The 18,542-nt window shown below is 42.5% G+C and overlaps 1 protein-coding gene across 6 annotated transcripts in view; it reads right to left on the bottom strand.

Annotated features, from left to right (window-relative positions):
- The window catches only part of GALK2 (galactokinase 2), a 182,166-nt gene that overhangs the window by 86,135 nt on the left and 77,489 nt on the right, over window positions 1–18,542 (bottom strand). For 4 of the 6 annotated variants that reach the window (XM_054451218.2, XM_054451215.2, XM_063652214.1 and 1 more), the window contains 2 exons: window positions 5,573–5,663; window positions 2,174–2,320 (listed from right to left, as the gene is read on the bottom strand). In XM_054451218.2, the coding sequence (XP_054307193.1) occupies window positions 2,174–2,320; window positions 5,573–5,663 (238 nt within the window). The remainder of the gene's footprint in view (window positions 1–2,173; window positions 2,321–5,572; window positions 5,664–18,542) is intronic. The other 2 variants (XM_054451220.2, XM_063652215.1) reach the window with 1 other exon arrangement.

The raw sequence follows: 18,542 nt of genomic DNA, 5'->3' as shown, positions 1-18,542 counted from the left end.
CTTCTCAGAACTTGTGGTAACCTCTCAGAAGCATATGACAACACTACCACTCCTTTCATGAAACATTATCTTCCTTGTCTTTGCTGTTGCCTCACCTTTCTGGTTTTTCTCATACTTACTGGACTACTCCTCAATCCCTTCAGTGGACATCCCTTCCTATGCCCATTCCTCAAATGTTCATGCTTCTTGGGGCTCTGTCCTAGTTTTCCTTATCTTTCCACCTATATTCCACCACCAGGTATCTTGATCCACTCCTATGGCTTCAAAAACAATGATAAACTAATGATTCTCAAATGTACCATCTCAAGTCCAGATCTCCTCCTGACCTTCATATTTTTTTCATAACTAAATACTAAATAACTCCATCAGTATGCCCACAGATTCCTCATACTCAACATTTCAGCTTCCACTCAAACCTATTTTTCCACCATATCTCTTATTCCAATGAATCATACCAGCCAGACACCGATATAATCTTTGAGTCTTTGCTGTTCCCCATTCCCATGCCCAATCAATGACCAAGTCCTACTGATTCTGAGATCTTGAATCTATCTAATTCTAACCATTCTCATTGCCACTTCTCTAAATCAAATCATCTCCCTACTGCTAAAACCCTGAAATGTAGACTTTGTAATATAGCCAGGGAGATCTTTCTAAAATACAGATATGATCACCTTACCCTCTTCCTAAAATCCTGCAATGGTTTCCCACTGCTATGAAGATGATGCCTAAATTCCTTAACAAAGTTTACAAGGCCCAGCAACTGATCTCCTGCTCTGTTATCCAAATTGCTGTATGCTTCAGCCATACTGAGACATTTTTTTTTGTTACTCCAACAAGCCATGATTGCTTTTCCTCTGGACATTTCCACATGATGTTCTCTCCACCCAATACATGCTTATCTGATGTCATCAGTGTTATCATGCCATCACTATCTACAACTACTTTAATCTTTGGTGTCTCCATTTAGATGTCCTATGCTCTCTAAATCTGGGTTATATCTGCTCCCATAGAAAACTACTTATCCACTCACTATATTCTATTGCAGTTGCCTATTTACTTGTCTCTTTTCCCTTTTAGACTATAAGCATAGTGACAGTTGAGACTATACCTATTATATCTCCAATGCCTTGAACATTATCTGGCACAAAATAGCCATTAAATAAATAATGGTTGAATGATGAACAAACAAATGAATAAATAAATAAATCAGATTAAAAGTTGTACCAGGGGAAACACATTTTACATATGGACTTCCTGTCCCTTGCTTCTTCTCTTCTCAAAAAATAATAATAATATGTAAGCCCCCTTTCCCTCCCAACCAGCCATTGCTCACTAAGGGCTAATTAATGTACACTTACACAGGACAGCTAAAAAGACGGATTCTGTCTGAACCTTTGCATTCTCCTTCATTTCTGCCTTTCCTCCTACATATAAAATTTTCAAACTGAAAGTTTAAACATGCTTAATAGAGACTAAGCATGTGGCTGCCTTTCTCTTGATCTGCCCAAACCATCTGTAAACCTGGTAGTATATGTACATGGGGTAAAAAGAACCTATGATAACATTTTATTTGAACCAGAATGCTAAAGCATTAATTAAAGCTGAGCACACCTGCTCTAAACTGCAGAGTCAGAGATTTATGTGAACTTATAAACTTGAGGCTTTCTGACCTCTTATACAATTTATATTTCCTTTAAATAAGCATTTCCTCTTGTAATGCAATATTTTAAAGTTTATTTCTGTGACTAATCTGCTGGCATATTCAGTTATTTTATTACCTAGTCTTTACCCTTGTAACCCACTACTTGTCAAATTTTTAATTTAAGGTTTTGAGTGAAAATAAGCAGGCTCAACCATGAGAGGAAGAATTTCTTGCCCTAAATTTAACTTGTTAATGAGGTGATCTAAAATGATATCCATACATTCAAATCCCATATTTAATACAATGTATTTTTAAACAGTTATTCACAGATCTATTCACTCACTGTTTGGAGGGTATAAGCTACTTTATAGTGATTTATCACTTGTTAAGTTACAATGCTTGCCCACATGTGCAGTCCTTTTAGAGAAGACAGTTTTTCAATCAACGAAGGCATTCTGATTTGAGATTTGGATGCTAATGATATTAGAAGGAGAGGGTTCTATGAGTTTTCCTATCAAAGGTAGTTACCTTGGATAGATTCCTTCCCAGCACTGTGAGCGTCACCAAGCCAGCACAACAGACCAAAGCACTGGAGCTGGAGAGGCCAGAACTTGGTGGGATATTTCCATCTACCAGGCAGTTCATTCCAGTCAGGTTACTAACACCAAAGTGTTCCTAAGAATATAAGGAAAAACAGCAACAGTAATTCAGTACTGAATTCAAGGAGTAGTGAAAGCTTCTTTCATTCCCCAGAGAACAAAAGTCTATCAATAGACTTATAATAGTTATAGAAACTACTTATGCAATTCAATTTAGTTGAGACTATATGTGACATTTTATTTAATGACTCTTGGCCACAGGGTAATTCCCTTAAATGCCTTTAATTTTCTTGCCTTGAATGTTCTTTTTCTTGAATATTAATTGATTTGAATATGGAAAAAATATAAAATTGCCTTGAATGTTCTTTTTCTTGAGAATTAATTGATTTGAACAAATATGGAAAAAATATAAAACAATTATAATCCAATTTGTCAAGTAGCAAGACAAGAAATATACAATTATCTGTGAGGTAATTTAAATCTCCATGCAGCACAACTCCAGCATTCTGTTATTATAAAAGTCCAGCCCCTAAGCAGTGACTTGTTTCTAAGGAGTGCCTTACTTCAGAAGGTTCTCTGAAAAAAAAGAGTTCCAAACATTCTCAGTTCTGTTTTACTTAAGAAAAAACCTAGGCACCAAGAGATGAAGAAACTTTCCCAAGATGACACACAGGGAGACGAAAGTAGGGCCCAGGTCTCTGAATCCTGTTTGAAAACTTCTCCACTGCAGTTAGAAACCTGAGCCAGCAAACTGTCATTGTGATTTAATATGCCAGCTATATGAGAAAATCCAGATGCTTACTATAGTTTATAGATACAGTTTAGCCATATGATAGCTTTAAAGATAGTCAAATTAGAATTCAGCCACAAACGAGAATACAGACCCTAAACAAGTCGAGGAAACTCTATTTCTACAAATAGGAAAGCCCAAAGAAATAATCAGATTCTGATTTAAATACGTAAAGCTCTAGTATACTTACATTACTTTCTAACACTAGGACACTTTGGATGATATCATATCATAACTTTTGTGGCTTAAGTTTACAAGTAAATTCAAGTCTACCTCCTTCTCAAGAAAAAGTACCATAGTCTTTGCAAATTACTCAAATGACTGAAGATTAACGTATGAAATACTATTACCTAATTATGCATTTCATATTTATATTATACAAGGGAGAATCTCAATAAGCTAGCTAGAATAACTAAAATAACAACAAAATTCTGCAAATAAAAGACTTTTTTCTTTAATTTTTTGTTTGTCTGTCGTAGCTAGCAAAACTCTCGCACCACAATAAGAAGAAATTTAGCTGGGTGTACTTCTCTTCCTGATTTCAAGTCATCTAAAAATTTCCTTCCAGAAATACAAACAAACTATAAACTGAAACTCTACTGTTGCCAATGCCCTTTCATACAGAATATCAGACAGCTTGTTTAAAAAAAAAAAATTGAAGAATACAATATATTTAATATAAACTGATCAAACACAGGTGTCTTGAGTGGGAATCATACTTAAGAACTTATCAGCCAGGCGCGGTGGCTCACGCCTGCAATCCCAGCACTTTGGGAGGCCGAGGCGGGTGGGCCACGAAGTCAGGAGTTCAAGACCAGCCTGGACAATATAGTGAAACCCCGTCTCTACTAAAAATACAAAAATTAGCCAGGCATGGTGGCAGGCGCCTGTAATCCCAGCTACTCGGGAGGGTGAGGCAGGAGAATCGCTTGAACCCCAGGGGCAGAGGTTGCAGTGAGCCGAGATCACGCCACTACACTCCAGCCTGGGCGACAGAGCAAGACTCCATCTCAAAAAAAAAAAAAAAAAAAAAAATTTACTATGCAATGTTTAAATGAAAATGTATAACAAATTCAAAATGCAAATGGGTATAATATGCCACATTCTGTAACAGCTCTATCCCAAAAGGATAACATGTTCAATTTAACATAAGCGAATTATCCTCTGAAACTTTCTAGTATTTGAATTTGAAAGTTTCTGAACAGGCTAGCATTTAAATTACCTTTCTGCCAAAAGTTCATTGTATAAGTTTGCTTTTGCACATAAATTGTCAAACCAAACAGGAAGGCTTTAAAACCTGAAATGCTCAAAAATAACACAAAGCAACATGCATTATTTAGGCCACTTTACCCATATGCTGCAAAAAGGCATGTTGTTACAAGGAAGATTAAAATTGCATTTGCCAGGCAAATGCTTCCAAATACTGTAATTCCCACTAATGCATATGATAAGCCAGATGATTTGAAGATTTAAAACCTGCCAATAACTTTTCCTGTAAGTTATTACCATGTGTCTGAGAGAAAGGAAAACACAAAAGAAAGAAAGAAATGAATTCATTAACTTTAAGAACAAAAACCACCACTGTTACGGTATAGGACTACACATTAGAAATAAATTTGATGTATTTCTGTAATGGATGTGCCACTAAGTCCTAGCTGCTCATTACAAAGTTTCAGATAGGACTGCCAGGCAGTAAGGAACACAAGCTCTCTAAAACATGGGTGAGTTTGTTTGTTTACTTTTAGCTCACAAAGGCAAAATTTACTTCTTATTGTCCTACTATGATTCTATACAAGTCACTATATCTAAAATAATTATTGCAATATAAAAGTGGCTCTAAAAACAGCAAATATCAATTTTCTTTTGGTCCTTGATACTGTTTCAATTATGAGAGTGAAAACATTTTCTTGTTCTTGTATGTAACATTAGAGATTTTCAAAGTGATTATTCAATGTTTCTTGGAAAATACTTATACTAATACATTTCATTATGTCTTTTTTTAATCCCATCTGAAGTAGCAATAACAATACTAGCTACCATTTATTAAATGGCTACCATCAAGGCTTATGTAATTCTTTAAACAACTCTTTGTCAGGATAGCAATGACATCATTTTACGGATAAATCTGAGACTTAAGAGGTTAAATTACCACAGCTAAGAAGAGCCCAGATTCAAACCTGGGCTGACTCTAAATCCTATTACAGTATACCCCTATACCTCCCAAGTATAAACGTAAATAATAGTATTAAAACATATCCTCAAAAGTATGTTTAAACAAAGATTTTAAAACCAGACAGATGTTTGTCAGATGCACCTATTTATGAACAGCCAGCTATATAAAAACCACTACTGCCCCCTGTGAACACTACCCCAAAACAGTCATATCTTCCCCACTCTCTGAAACACAAACTAGCAAAATAGAACAGAAGCATCGGTTAGTACTGTAAGGAAATGAAAAAGATGTAGTAAATAAAATAAATCTGACAGAATACACATGATAATCTCAACTGGTAGTAAGTGCCTTATAAACCAATTTACCTGAATTCCTTTAAGTCCACATAAGAAATAGTTGTGCCACAAAGGCTTGGTTTTATCAATCTGGATGTTATTAGCACTAGTACTTAAGTCCCTGCGAAGACAAAAGACACCATTAATTTAAAATCTGTAGGCCTTGAGCTGCAAAATCAATGGCTGACTGCTGCCATCTTGTGCCAACACAGTGATACTGACTCTCCTTTCATGTTCAAACTGTGTGTCTACAGCAAAACATCTCCAGCTGCTAAGAGTTAAGAGAGGACGTTGTAGTGGCCTTAATGACTAAACTACCTCCAACTGACCCTTTTTATTTCCTGAAACAGAGAGGAAACAATATATTTCAGAGTAATCTACAACTATTTTCTCTTTTATGTTGGTCCTTGTTAAACTGGTGTAAACCACATGAATGCTTATCCTCTGGGCCTGCTGTTTGGTACACCCCCAAACTGAAACAGAAGTACTCAAAGCCATCTCTGCCATTCATCCAATTTAACCATCTGCACAATTTAAGAAAAAAAAAAAGAACAAAATAATGATTTTGATGCATAATCAATTTAACAAAATAAGATTCCATGAGCCTATAGTAATGTAAGTTAACAAATGAATACAAAGCTAAATGAAGAGGAAGGAAAAACTCTTTATTATGGTAAAATCTAACTAATAGATATAGAAGGGATTATGTGAATAGAAAAGTCACTACATGGTAAACTTTATGATAATTTGTTTCAGGAAACAATCATCAATGGATTGTTAAACTTAATAAACTGGCTAAACTGGGCTAAACTTAGTAAAAACCTGATGAGAAGCAAGATATTTACAGTATTTCCCCACCAGACACTTATGAACTACAATGGAAAAACATAGTATCTGGGCCAGGCGCAGTGGCTCACACCTCTAATCTCAGCACTTTGGGAGGCCAAGGCAGGCAGATCACAAGTTCAGGAGTTCGAGACAAGCCTGGCCAATATGGTGAAACCCTGTCTCTACTAAAAATACAAAAATTAGCTGGGTGTGGTGGTGGGTGCCTGTAGTCCCAGCTACTTGGGAGGCTGAGGCAGAAGAATCGCTTGAACCCGGGAGGTGGGGTTGCAGTGAGCTGAGATCGTGCCACTGCACCCCAGCCTGGGTGACAGAGCGAGATTCTGTCTCAAAAAAAAAAAAAAAAAAAAGTATCTGATATGGTTTGGCTGTGTCCCCACTCAAATCTCATCTTGAATTGTAGCTCCCATAATTCTCACACGTTGTGGGAAGGACCCGATGGTAGGTAACTGAATTATGGGGGTGGATCTTTCTTGTGCTTTTGTCATGATAGTGAATAAGTCTCATGGGATCTGCTGGTTTTACAAAGGGGAGTTCCCCTGCACACGCTCTCTTTGCCTGCTGCCACGTAAGATGTGACTTTGCTCCTCATTTGCTTTCTGCCATGATTGTGAGGCTTCCCCCGCCATATGGAACTGTGAGTCAATTAAACCTCTTTCCTTTATAATTACCCAGTCTAGGGTTTTTCTTTATTAACAGCATGAAAATGGACTAATATAGTATCTTTATGGTAGAAAGATCTGGCAGATGCCACCTTAATCAAATGATCAAAATTAACACCATCAGTAAAGGGATGTTTTGTGCCTCCTTGATACAATATACTAAGCATACATCCATGGAATGTGGGATATCCTTATGCTATTCTTGTGTCTTCTTTGTAAGTCAAAAAAAAATACTTCAAAATGAAAAATAGGTAGATAAATAAATACGCTCCTAAAATCAGCCAAAGGACAATGTATGTGAAATGGGAGAATCAATTAAAGAGGAGGAAATGAGGCAAAATTCCATATTGACTGAGTGCTCTAATATAACTGACTAAATATCTACTATATGCCAGTCATTGTAATAGATGCCTTCCATGGATTATTTTAACTCAATAACATGGATACATTATCTCTTTCAAAATATATTAAGTGGCTAACCACTTAAGCATACAAAGCATGCATGGGAATATAAAGGTAAAAGGCAGAAGGCTTGCCTTTTAAAAGTTCACAATCTAGCCAAGATGACATGAACATAAATAACTACCAAACAGTAATGGCATGTGATAATAATACTGGGTGGCATATGTGGCTGAGAGAGTATTATTTCTAAAAGTCCACATTTGATAGAGAGAGGACGTCTTCCTGGAGGCTCAGAGAGGTTTAGCTGCTTTCCAAAAATGCATAGTCTGACTTCAGCTCATCAGAATTTTACTCTACTGTCACTCACAGAAGTTGAAAATATGTTGCTCACAGTCAACAAGAGGTCACAGAATTTGAAAGCAGATACAGTTATGTTAGCATATGTGATAGGTTCTATTCCTAGTTAAGAGGACATCTTGAAAGTCACTAAGAAAAGAAAACCAGAAAGAGATTTTGAGAGGGGAATATGAACAGAGGGGATAGGCAGATATGACGAGAAAAAGAGGAGGATAGTTGCACATATGTAGGAAGCTACATGAGCAACGTTCCAGAAAGAACTGTGATATAATTTGGATTTGCATCCCTGCCCAAATTGTCAGGCCTCTGAGCCCAGGCCAGGCCATCGCATCCCCTGTGACTTGCACGTATACATCCAGATGGCCTAAAGTAACTGAAGATCCACGAAAGAAGTAAAAACAGCCTTAACTGATGACATTCCACCATTGTGATTTGTTCCTGCCCCACCCTCACCGATCAATGTACTTTGTAGTCTCCCCCACCCTTAAGAAGGTTCTTTGTAATTCTCCCCACCCCTGAGAATGTACTTTGTGAGATCCACCCCTGCCCACCAGAGAACAACCCCCTTTGACTGTAATTTTCCATTACCTTCCCAAATCCTATAAAACGGCCCCACCCCTATCTCCCTTCACTGACTGTCTTTTCGGACTCAGCCCGCCTGCACCCAGGTGAAATAAACAGCCATGTTGCTCACACAAAGCCTGTTTGGTGGTCTCTTCACACGGACGCGCATGAAATTTGGTGCCGTGACTTGGATTGGGGGACCTCCCTTGGGAGATCAATCCCCTGTCCTCCTGCTCTTTACTCCGTGAAAAAGATCCACCTACGACCTCAGGTCCTCAGACCCACCAGCCCAAGGAACATCTCACCTATTTTAAATCTGGTAAGCAGCCTCTTCTTACTCACTTCTCCAACCTCTCTCACTGTCCCTCAACCACTTTCTCCTTTCCACTCTTCAATCTCTCCCATCTCTTAATTTCAATTCCTTTCATTTTCCAGGAGAGACAAAGGAGACACGTTTTATCCGTGGACCCAAAACTCCGGCGCCGGTCATGGACTGGGAAGGCAGCCTTCCCTTGGTGTTTAATCATTGCAGGGACACCTCTCTGATTGTACACCCACATTTCAAGGGTGTCAGACCACGCAGGGACGCCTGCCTTGGTCCTTCACCCTTAGCGGCAAGTCCCGCTTTTCTGGGGAAGGGGCAAGTACCCCAACCCCTTCTCTCCTTGTCTCTACCCCTTCTCTGCTTTTCTGGGAGAGGGGCAAGTACCCCTCAACCCCTTCTCCTTCACCCTTAGCGGCAAGTCCCGCTTTCCTGGGGCAGGGGCAAGTACCCCTCAACCCCTTCTCCTTCACCCTTAGCGGCAAGTCCCGCTTTTCTGGGGAAGGGGCAAGTACCCCAACCCCTTCTCTCCTTGTCTCTACCGCTTCTCCGCTTTCCTGGGGCAGGGGCAAGTACCCCTCAACCCCTTCTCCTTCACCCTTAGCGGCAAGTCCCGCTTTCCTGGGGCAGGGGCAAGTACCCCTCAACCCCTTCTCCTTCACCCTTAGCGGCAAGTCCCGCTTTCCTGGGGCAGGGGCAAGTACCCCTCAACCCCTTCTCCTTCACCCTTAGCGGCAAGTCCCACTTTCCTAGGGGGCAAGAACCCCCCAGTCGCTTATTTCCGCACCCCAACCTCTTATCTCTATGCCCCAATCCCTTATTTCTGCACCCTGACCTCTTATCTCTGTGGCCCAATCCCTTATTTCCGTGCCCCAACCCCTTCTCTGCTTTTCTGGAGGGCAAGAACCCCCCACCCATTCTCCGTGTCTCTACTCTTTTCTCTAGGCTTGCCTCCTTCACTATGGGTAAGCTTCCACCTTCCATTCCTCCTCCTTCTCCCTTAGCCTGTGTTCTCAAAAACTTAAAACCTCTTCAACTCACACGTGACCTAAAACCTAAATGCCTTATTTTCTTCTGCAATGCCGCTTGACCCCAGTACAAACTCGATAGTAGTTCCAAATAGCCGGAAAACAGCACTTTCAATTTTTCCATCCTACAAGATCTAAATAATTCTTGTCGTAAAATGGGCAAATGGTCTGAGGTGCCTGATGTCCAGGCATTCTTTTACACATCAGTCCCTTCCTATTCTCTGTGCCCAGTGCAACTCGTCCCAAATCTTCCTTCTTTCCCTCCCGCCTGTCCCCTCAGTCCCAACCCCAAGCGTCGCTGAGTCTTTCTAATCTTCCTTTTCTACAGACCCATCTGAACTCTCCCCTCCTCGCCAGGCCGAGCTAGGTCCCAATTATTCCTCAGCCTCCGCTCCTCCACCCTATAATCCTTTTATCACCTCCCCTCCTCACACCCGGTCCGGCTTACAGTTTAGTTTCTCGACTAGCTCTTCCCCACCTGCCCAGCAACTTACTCTTAAAAAGGTGGCTAGAGCTAAAGGCATAGTCAAGGTTAATGCTCCTTTTTCTTTATCCCAAATCAGATAGCGTTTAGGCTCTTTTTCGTCAAATATAAAAATCCAGCCCAGTTCATGGCTCGTTTGGCAGCAACCCTGAGACGCTTTACAGCCCTAGACCCTAAAAGGTCAAAAGGCCGTCTTATTCTCAACATACATTTTATTACCCAATCTGCTCCCGACATTAAATAAAACTCCAAAAATTAGAATCTAGCCCTCAAACCCCAGAACAGGACTTAATTAACCTCACCTTCAAGGTGTACAATAACAGAAAAAAGTTGCAATCCCTTGCCTCCACTGTAAGACAAACCCCAGCCACATCTCCAGCACACAAGAACTTCCAAACGCCTGAACGGTAGCAGCCAGGCTTTCCTCCGGAACCTCCTCCCCCAGGAGCTTGCTACACGTGCCGGAAATCTGGCCACTAGGCCAAGGAATGCCCGCAGCCCGGGATTCCTCCTAAGCCACGTTCCATCTGTGTGGGACCCCACTGAAAATCAGACTGTTCAACTCACCTGGCAGCCACTCCCAGAGCCCCTGGAACTCTGGCCCAAGGCTCTCTGACTGACTCCTTCTTGGCTTAGCGGCTGAAGACTGATGCTGCCCGATCGCCTCAGAAGCCCCCTAGACCATCACAGATGCCAAGCTTCAGGTAACTCTCACAGTGGAGGGTAAGTCCATCCCCTTCTTAATCAATACGGAGGCTACCCACTCCACATTACCTTCTTTTCAAGGGCCTTTTTCCCCTGCCTCCATAACTATTGTGGGTATTGACGGCCAGGCTTCTAAACCTCTTAAAACTCCCCAACTCTGGTGCCAACTTAAACAATACTCTTCTAAGCACTCCTTTTAGTTATCCCCACCTGCCCAGTTCCCTTATTAGGCTGAGACACTTTAACTAAATTATCTTCCCTGACTATTCCTGGACTACAGCTACATCTCATTGCCGCCCTTCTTCCAAATCTGAAGCCTCCTTTGCGTCCTCCTCTTGTATCCCCCCACCTTAACCCACAAGTATAAGATACCTCTACTCCCTCCTTAGCGACCCATCATGCACCCCTTACCATCTCATTAAAATCTAATCACCCTTGCCCCACTCAACGCCAATATCCCATCCCGCAGCATGCTTTAAAAGGATTAAAGCCTGTTATCACTCGCCTGCTAGAGCATGGCCTTTTAAAGCCTATAAACTCTCCTTACAATTCCCCCATTTTACCTGTCCTAAAACCAGACAAGCCTTACAAGTTAGTTCAGGATCTGCGCCTTATCAACCAAATCATTTTGCCTATCCACCCCGTGGTGCCAAACACATATACTCTCTTATCCTCAATACCTGCCTCTACAACCCATTATTCTGTTCTAGATCTCAAACATGCTTTCTTTACTATTCCTTTGCACCCTTAATCCCAGCCTCTCTTTGCCTTCCCTTAGACTGACCCTGACACCCATTAGGCTCAGCAAATTACCTAGGCTGTACTGCCGCAAGGCTTCACAGACAGCCCCCATTACTTCAGTCAAGCCCAAATTTCATCCTCATCTGTTACCTATCTTGGCATAATTCTCATAAAAACACACGTGCTTTCCCTGCTGATTGTGTCCGATTAATCTCCCAAACCTCAATCCCTTACAAAACAACAACTTCTTTCTTTCCTAGGCATGGTTAGCACAGTCAGAATTCTTACACAAGAGCCAGGACTGCACCCTGTAGCCTTTCTGTCCAAACAACTTGACCTTACTGTTTTAGCCTAGCCCTGTTGTCTGCGTGCAGCAGCTGCCACTGCTTTAATACTTTTAGAGGCCCTCAAAATCACAAACTATGCTCAACTCACTCTCTACATTTCTCATAACTTCCAAAATCTATTTTCTTCCTCATACCTGACGCATATACTTTCTGCTCCCTGGCTCCTTCAGCTGTACTCACTCTTCGTTAAGTCCCACAATTACCATTGTTCCTGGCCCGGACTTCAATCTGGCCTCCCACATTATTCCTGATACCACACCTGACCCCCATGACTGTATCTCTCTGATCCACCTGATATTCACCCCATTTCCCCATATTTCCTTCTTTCCTGTTCCTCACCCTGATCACGCTTGATTTATTGATGGCAGTTCCACCAGGCCTAATCACCACACACCAGCAAAGGCAGGCTATGCTATAGTACAAGCCACTAGCCCACCTCTCAGAACCTCTCATTTCCTTTCCATCGTGGAAATCTATCCTCAAGGAAATAACTTCTCCGCGTTCCAACTGCTAGTCTACTACTCCTCAGGGATTATTCAGGCCCCCTCCCTTCCCTACACATCAAGCTCGAGGATTTGCCCCCACCCAGGGCTGGCAAATTAGCTTTAATCAACATGCCCCGAGTCAGGAAACTAAAATACCTCTCAGTCTAAAATAGACACTTTCACTGAATAAGTAAAGGCCTTTCCTACAGGGTCTGAGAAGGCCACCACAGTCATTTCTTCCCTTCTGTCAGACATAATTCCTCAGTTTAGCCTTCCCACCTCTATACAGTCTGATAACAGACCGGCCTTTATTAGTCAAATCAGCCAAGAAGTTTTTCAGGCTCTTAGTATTCAGTGAAACCTTTATATCCCTTACGGTCCTCCGTCTTCAAGAAAAGTAGAACGGACTAAAGGTCTTTTAAAAACACATCTCACCAAGCTCAGCCACCAACTTAAAAAGGACTGGACAATACTTTTACCACTTTCACTTCTCAGAATTCAGGCCTGTCCTCGGAATGCTACAGGGTACAGCCCATTTAAGCTCCTGTATAGACGCTCCTTTTTATTAGGCCCCAGTCTCATTCAACACCAGACCAACTTAGACTGTGCCCCCAAAAAACTTGTCATCCCTACTATCTTTTGTCTAGTCATACTCCTATTCACCGTTCTCAACTACTCATACATGCCCTGCTCTTGTTTACACTGCCAGTTTACTCTGTTTCTCCAAGCCATCACAGCTGATATCTCCTCCTGCTATCCCCAAACTGCCACTCTAAACTCTTGAAGTAAATAAATAATCTTTGCTGGCAGGACTATGCTGAATCTCCTTAGGCACTCTCTAATCAGATGTCCTAGGTCCTCCCAATTCTTAGACCTTTTATACCTGTTTTTTTCCTTCTCTTATTCCATTTCGTTTCTCAATTCATCCAAAACCATATCCAGGCCATCACCCATCATTCTATACGACAAATGTTTCTTCTTACATCCCCACAATATCACCCCTTACCACAAGACCTCCCTTCAGCTTAATCTCTCCCACTCTAGGTTCCCACACCGCCCCTAATCCCGCTTGAAGCAGCCCTGAGAAACATCGCCCATTCTCTCTCCATACCATCCCCCAAAAATTTTCGCCGCCCCAACACTTCAACACTATTTTGTTTTATTTGTCTTATTAATATAAGAAGGCAGGAATGTCAGGCCTCTGAGCCCAGGCCAGGCCATTGCATCCCCTGTGACTTGCACGTATACATCCAGATGGCCTAAAGTAACTGAAGATCCACGAAAGAAGTAAAAACAGCCTTAACTGATGACATTCCACCATTGTGATTTGTTCCTGCCCCACCCTCACTGATCAATGTACTTTGTAGTCTCCCCCACCCTTAAGAAGGTTCTTTGTAATTCTCCCCACCCTTGAGAATGTACTTTGTGAGATCCACCCCTGCCCACCAGAGAACAACCCCCTTTGACTGTAATTTTCCATTACCTTCCCAAATCCTATAAAACGGCCCCACCCCTATCTCCCTTCACTGACTCTCTTTTCGGACTCAGCCCGCCTGCACCCAGGTGAAATAAACAGCCATGTTGCTCACACAAAGCCTGTTTGGTGGTCTCTTCACACAGACACGCATGAAACAAATCTCATGCCAACTTGTGATTCCTCAGTGTTGGAGGTGGGACCTGGTGGGAGGTGATTGGATCATGGGGGTGGATTTCCCCCTTTGGTATTGTTTTCATGATAGAGCTCTCCCTAGATCTGGTTGTTTAAAAAGTATGTGGCACTTCCCACCTCTCTCTCTTCCTCCTGGCTCTGGCCATGTAGACATCCCTGCTTCCCCTTTGCCTTCCACCATGCTTGTAAGTTTCCTGAGGCCTCCCTAGCCATGCTTCCTGTACAGCCTGTAGAATTGTGAGCCAATTAAACCTCTTTTCTTTATAAATTATTCAGTCTCAGGTATTTCTTTATAGCAGTGCAAGAATGAACTAATATGGAAAATTGCTAACAAGGAGAGGGGAATTGGTATAAAGATAACTGAAAATGTGAATTTGGGTTTGGAACAGGGTAACAGGTAGAGGTTGGACCAATTTGGAGGGCTGAGAAAAAGACAGGAAGATGTGGAAAATTGTAACTTCCTAGAGATTTGTTGAATGGTTGTTTCGAAAATGCTGATAGTGATATGGACAATGAAATCCCAGCTAAGGAGGTGTCAGATGAAAATGAGGAACTTCTTGGGAACTAGTGCAAAGGTCATTTTTGTTATGCATTAACAAAGAGCCTGGAGGCATTGTGCCCCTGCTCTAGGGATATGTGGAACTTTGAACTTGAGAGTGATGGTTTAGGTATCTGACAGGAGAAATTTCTAAGCAGCAAAGCAGTCAAGATATAGCCTGCTGCTTCTAACAATCTATGTTCATATGCATGAGCAAAGAAATGACCTGAAACTGAAACTTATATTTAAAAGGGAAGCAAAGTGTACGAGTTTGAAAAATTTGAAACCTGGCCATGTGGTAGAAAAGAAAAGGCCTTTTTGGAGGAGGAGTTCAAGCCAGCTACAGAAATTTGCATAAGTAAAGAACAGTCAAATGCTGATGGCCAAGACAAAGGGGAAAAGACCTCCAAAGCATTTCAGAAACCTTTGCAGCACTTCCTTCCATCACAGGCATGTAGGTCTAAGAAGGAAGAATGGTTTCATGAACAGGGACCAGGGTCCCACTGCTCTGCATAGCCTCAAGACACTGCTCCCCATATCCTGGCCCCTCTGCCTCCAGGAGTGGCTAAAAGGACTCCAGATACAGCTCAGGCTGCTGCTTCAGAATGTGCAAGCCATAAAACTTGGTGTTTCTATGAAGTGTTAAGCCTGCCAATGTTCAGAGTGCAAGAGTTAAGGCTTCAGGAGCCTCTGCCTAGATTTCAGAGGATGTGTAGAAAAGCCTAAATGTCCAGGCAGAAGCCTGCTGCAGGAGCAGAGCCCTCATGGAGAAACTCTACTAGGGCAGTATCCCCCCACACAGAGCCCCCACTGGGGCACTACCTAGTGGAGCTGTGAGAAGAGGGCCATTGTCTTTGAGACTGCAGAATGGTAGATCAACCAGGAGCTTGCACCATGCACATGTAAAAGCCACAGGTGCATGAATATTAGCTCATGAAAGCAGCCTCAGGGGCTTTACTTTGCAAAGCCTCAGGGGTGGAGCTTCCCAACCTTTGGAGCCCACCCCTTGCCCCAGTGGGCCCTGGAAGTGAGATGTGGAGTCAAAGGAGATTATTTGAAACTTTAAGATTTAATGACTCCCTTGCTGGGTTTCAAACTTACATGGGGCCTGTAGCCACTTTCTTTTGGCTGATTTCTCCCTTTTGGAAAAGAAGTATTTAACCAGTGCCTGTACCCTCATTGTATGTTTGAAGTAATAACTAATCCATTTTTTAGTTTACAGGCTTATAGGCAGAAGGAACTTGCCTTGTCTCATGAGATTTTGGACTGTGGACTTGTAAGTTAATGCTGGAATGAGTTAAGACTCTGAGGACTGTTAAGAAGGGATGACTGAATTTTGGAATGTGAGCACATGAGACTTGGGAGGGGCCAGGGGCAGAATAATATGGTTTGGATTTGTGTCCCTGCCCAAATCTCATGTCAAATTATAATCCCCAGTTTTGGAAGTGGGGCCTGGTGGAAAGTGATTGGATCACAGAGGTGGATTTCCCCCTTTGGTACTCTTCTCGTGATACAGTTCTCACTTGACTTGGTTGTGTAAAAAGTGTGTAGCTGCCCCCAGCCCTCTTCCTCCTGCTCCACTCATGTAAGACATGCCTGCTTCTCCTTTGCTTTCCACCATGTTTGTAATTTGCCTGAGGCCTCCCCAGCCATGCTTCCTGTACATCCTGTAGAGAATCATGAGCCAATTATATCTCTTTTATTTATAAATTACCCAGTCCCAGGTATTTCTTTATAGCAGTGTAAGAATGGACTAATACAAACTGAAAAGTGCCAGCTCCCACAGAATTAGAAGTATAGCTTAAGTTTGTCAGAAAAAACAAAAAAAAACTGCTTTTTGATTAGTTACTGATCTTTGCTGTTTCCCGCATCCCTACCTCACCTCTCTACCTAGCCTTTTCCTGAGGTTCAAAACCAGACACTCATTTTCCCACCAATTCTCAACCCTGCATTACATTATCCATTTGCTTTCTCTACCCCCACTTCCATGTTTGTAGAATTCTGAGAAAAGAATCCTGAAAATGAGCAGACATGACCTATTATTACATTAATACTTTCCACTTACATATTTTATTCATTTACTTGTTCTTCAAAGAAACATCTGCCCAGTGTCTACTCTGTGTGTATCTGGACCTGGGGTAGGTAGACCATTATAAGACACCTGTGTGTGTCTGGATCTGGGGTAGACCATTTATAATAAGAGTAGCATCAAAAAAAATATGAAGTCGGAGGCACAGAAGAATGCCTGTAGGCATCTGGTACTTGCCTCCTCCATAAAGAAGAACCAAAATAACAAGTTGACAATCATAGTTAGAATAAATCATGTAACAGAGAACACTGAATTCAACAAGAAGTGACAAGAAACACCTAAGGCAAGGAAGGAGAGGAAATCAGGGCAGCCAGAATCAGCTGGGAGCCTGGAGAGGCTCTTCAGTGTGGGTAAAGGGCAAGAGAAACACCCCAAGTGGTCCACATTACTATCAAGGACTCCTGCAATCCTAGCCATAGGAGAGCCCCTCAACCCTTCAGGACCATGCAACTGACAGAGGAACTACTTGGAGATCACATGATGGCATTGCTCCAAAGAGGAAATTCATGCTGGGTTCCACACACCCCCAAGTCCTAAACAACTTGCACATCACTATCCTGAGATCCCAGACTCTACTAGACCGCATCCTGCCATGGGGATCAACAGCTCCTGTCTCCACATCCTTGCAATCTCTCTGATATCCCCTACCCACAGACACCACGAGTGCTAACTGCTGTTGTCAGAGCCAAAATGTAAGCCACTGGCAATAACTACAATACTCCCAGCAGTGGGGCTGCTGTGTATTTTCAGGAGCCCTAAATACAGACTCCCTCACTCATAGCAACTTCCATTGCACTGCTGGGGCCAAACCATGAGCCACTGGCAGAACCCTGGTATTCGTAGCAGCAGAGCCACCATACATTTTCAAGTGCCCCGAGGAAAGGCTACCCCACCTGCAGCCACCACCTGGAGCCAAAGTGCATGCTCCCCAGCCAATTGTCTATGACTGCTGCCAGTGAAAGCAACCCCACTCTCCCCCGCAGCTGGGCCACAGCACAGCCACTGCTACCACCACCTGGGCATTCCACTAGGTGGCTTGGTTCACTCTACTACTGCCTACCACTTGCATACACCACCAGGAGGCCTAAAGATAGGCCCGCCCTGCCAGACTCCACCCCTATGCCTAAACATACCATCCAGGGTACTAAGAATGGCTGTGTCCAATCTACCACCATTGGCACCTGAACATTCTCCCAGGGACCTAAAGATGAGCCCACCCAACCTACTACTACTACCACAGCTAGCTTCCACCTGCATGCAACACCTGTGGCATGGGGGACCAACTCACCCAGCCTAACAGCCACCAACAACAATGCAGAATGCTTAGGAGCCAGAGTGTTGTTCTACTACTGCTACTGCCATCATACAGGTGACACTAAATACCCAGGGGTCCAAGGACCCAGCCACTCACCCAGCTCACTGCTACAACTGCCAGGATCCACAGTCTCCAACAACAACCATATCCTAAGTCACTGAGGAAATCAGAGACCAGTGATACCGTTTATGGCCAAAGGAATTATACAGAGACTACAAGTGCCAAGAATCAATGCCAACATGCCAACCCAACCAATATCATAGGTACATCTTTGAGAAAAAGTCATTGTCTATAAAAGCAAATTCAAAAACTTGGAAGAAGCAAAACAATTCACCAGCAACAGATTCTAATGACAAAGAAATTTATTAAATTCCAGAAATAGAATTCAAAGTAATGACATTTAAAAAGCTCAGTGAAGCCCGGCGTGGTGGTTCACACCTGTAATC

Source organism: Pongo pygmaeus, chromosome 16, assembly GCF_028885625.2.
Source record: "Pongo pygmaeus isolate AG05252 chromosome 16, NHGRI_mPonPyg2-v2.0_pri, whole genome shotgun sequence".
In the NCBI taxonomy this organism is placed as follows: domain Eukaryota; kingdom Metazoa; phylum Chordata; class Mammalia; order Primates; family Hominidae; genus Pongo; species Pongo pygmaeus.
Note: the sequence above shows the minus strand (reverse complement) of the source record. Positions and strands in the feature narration are given on the sequence as shown.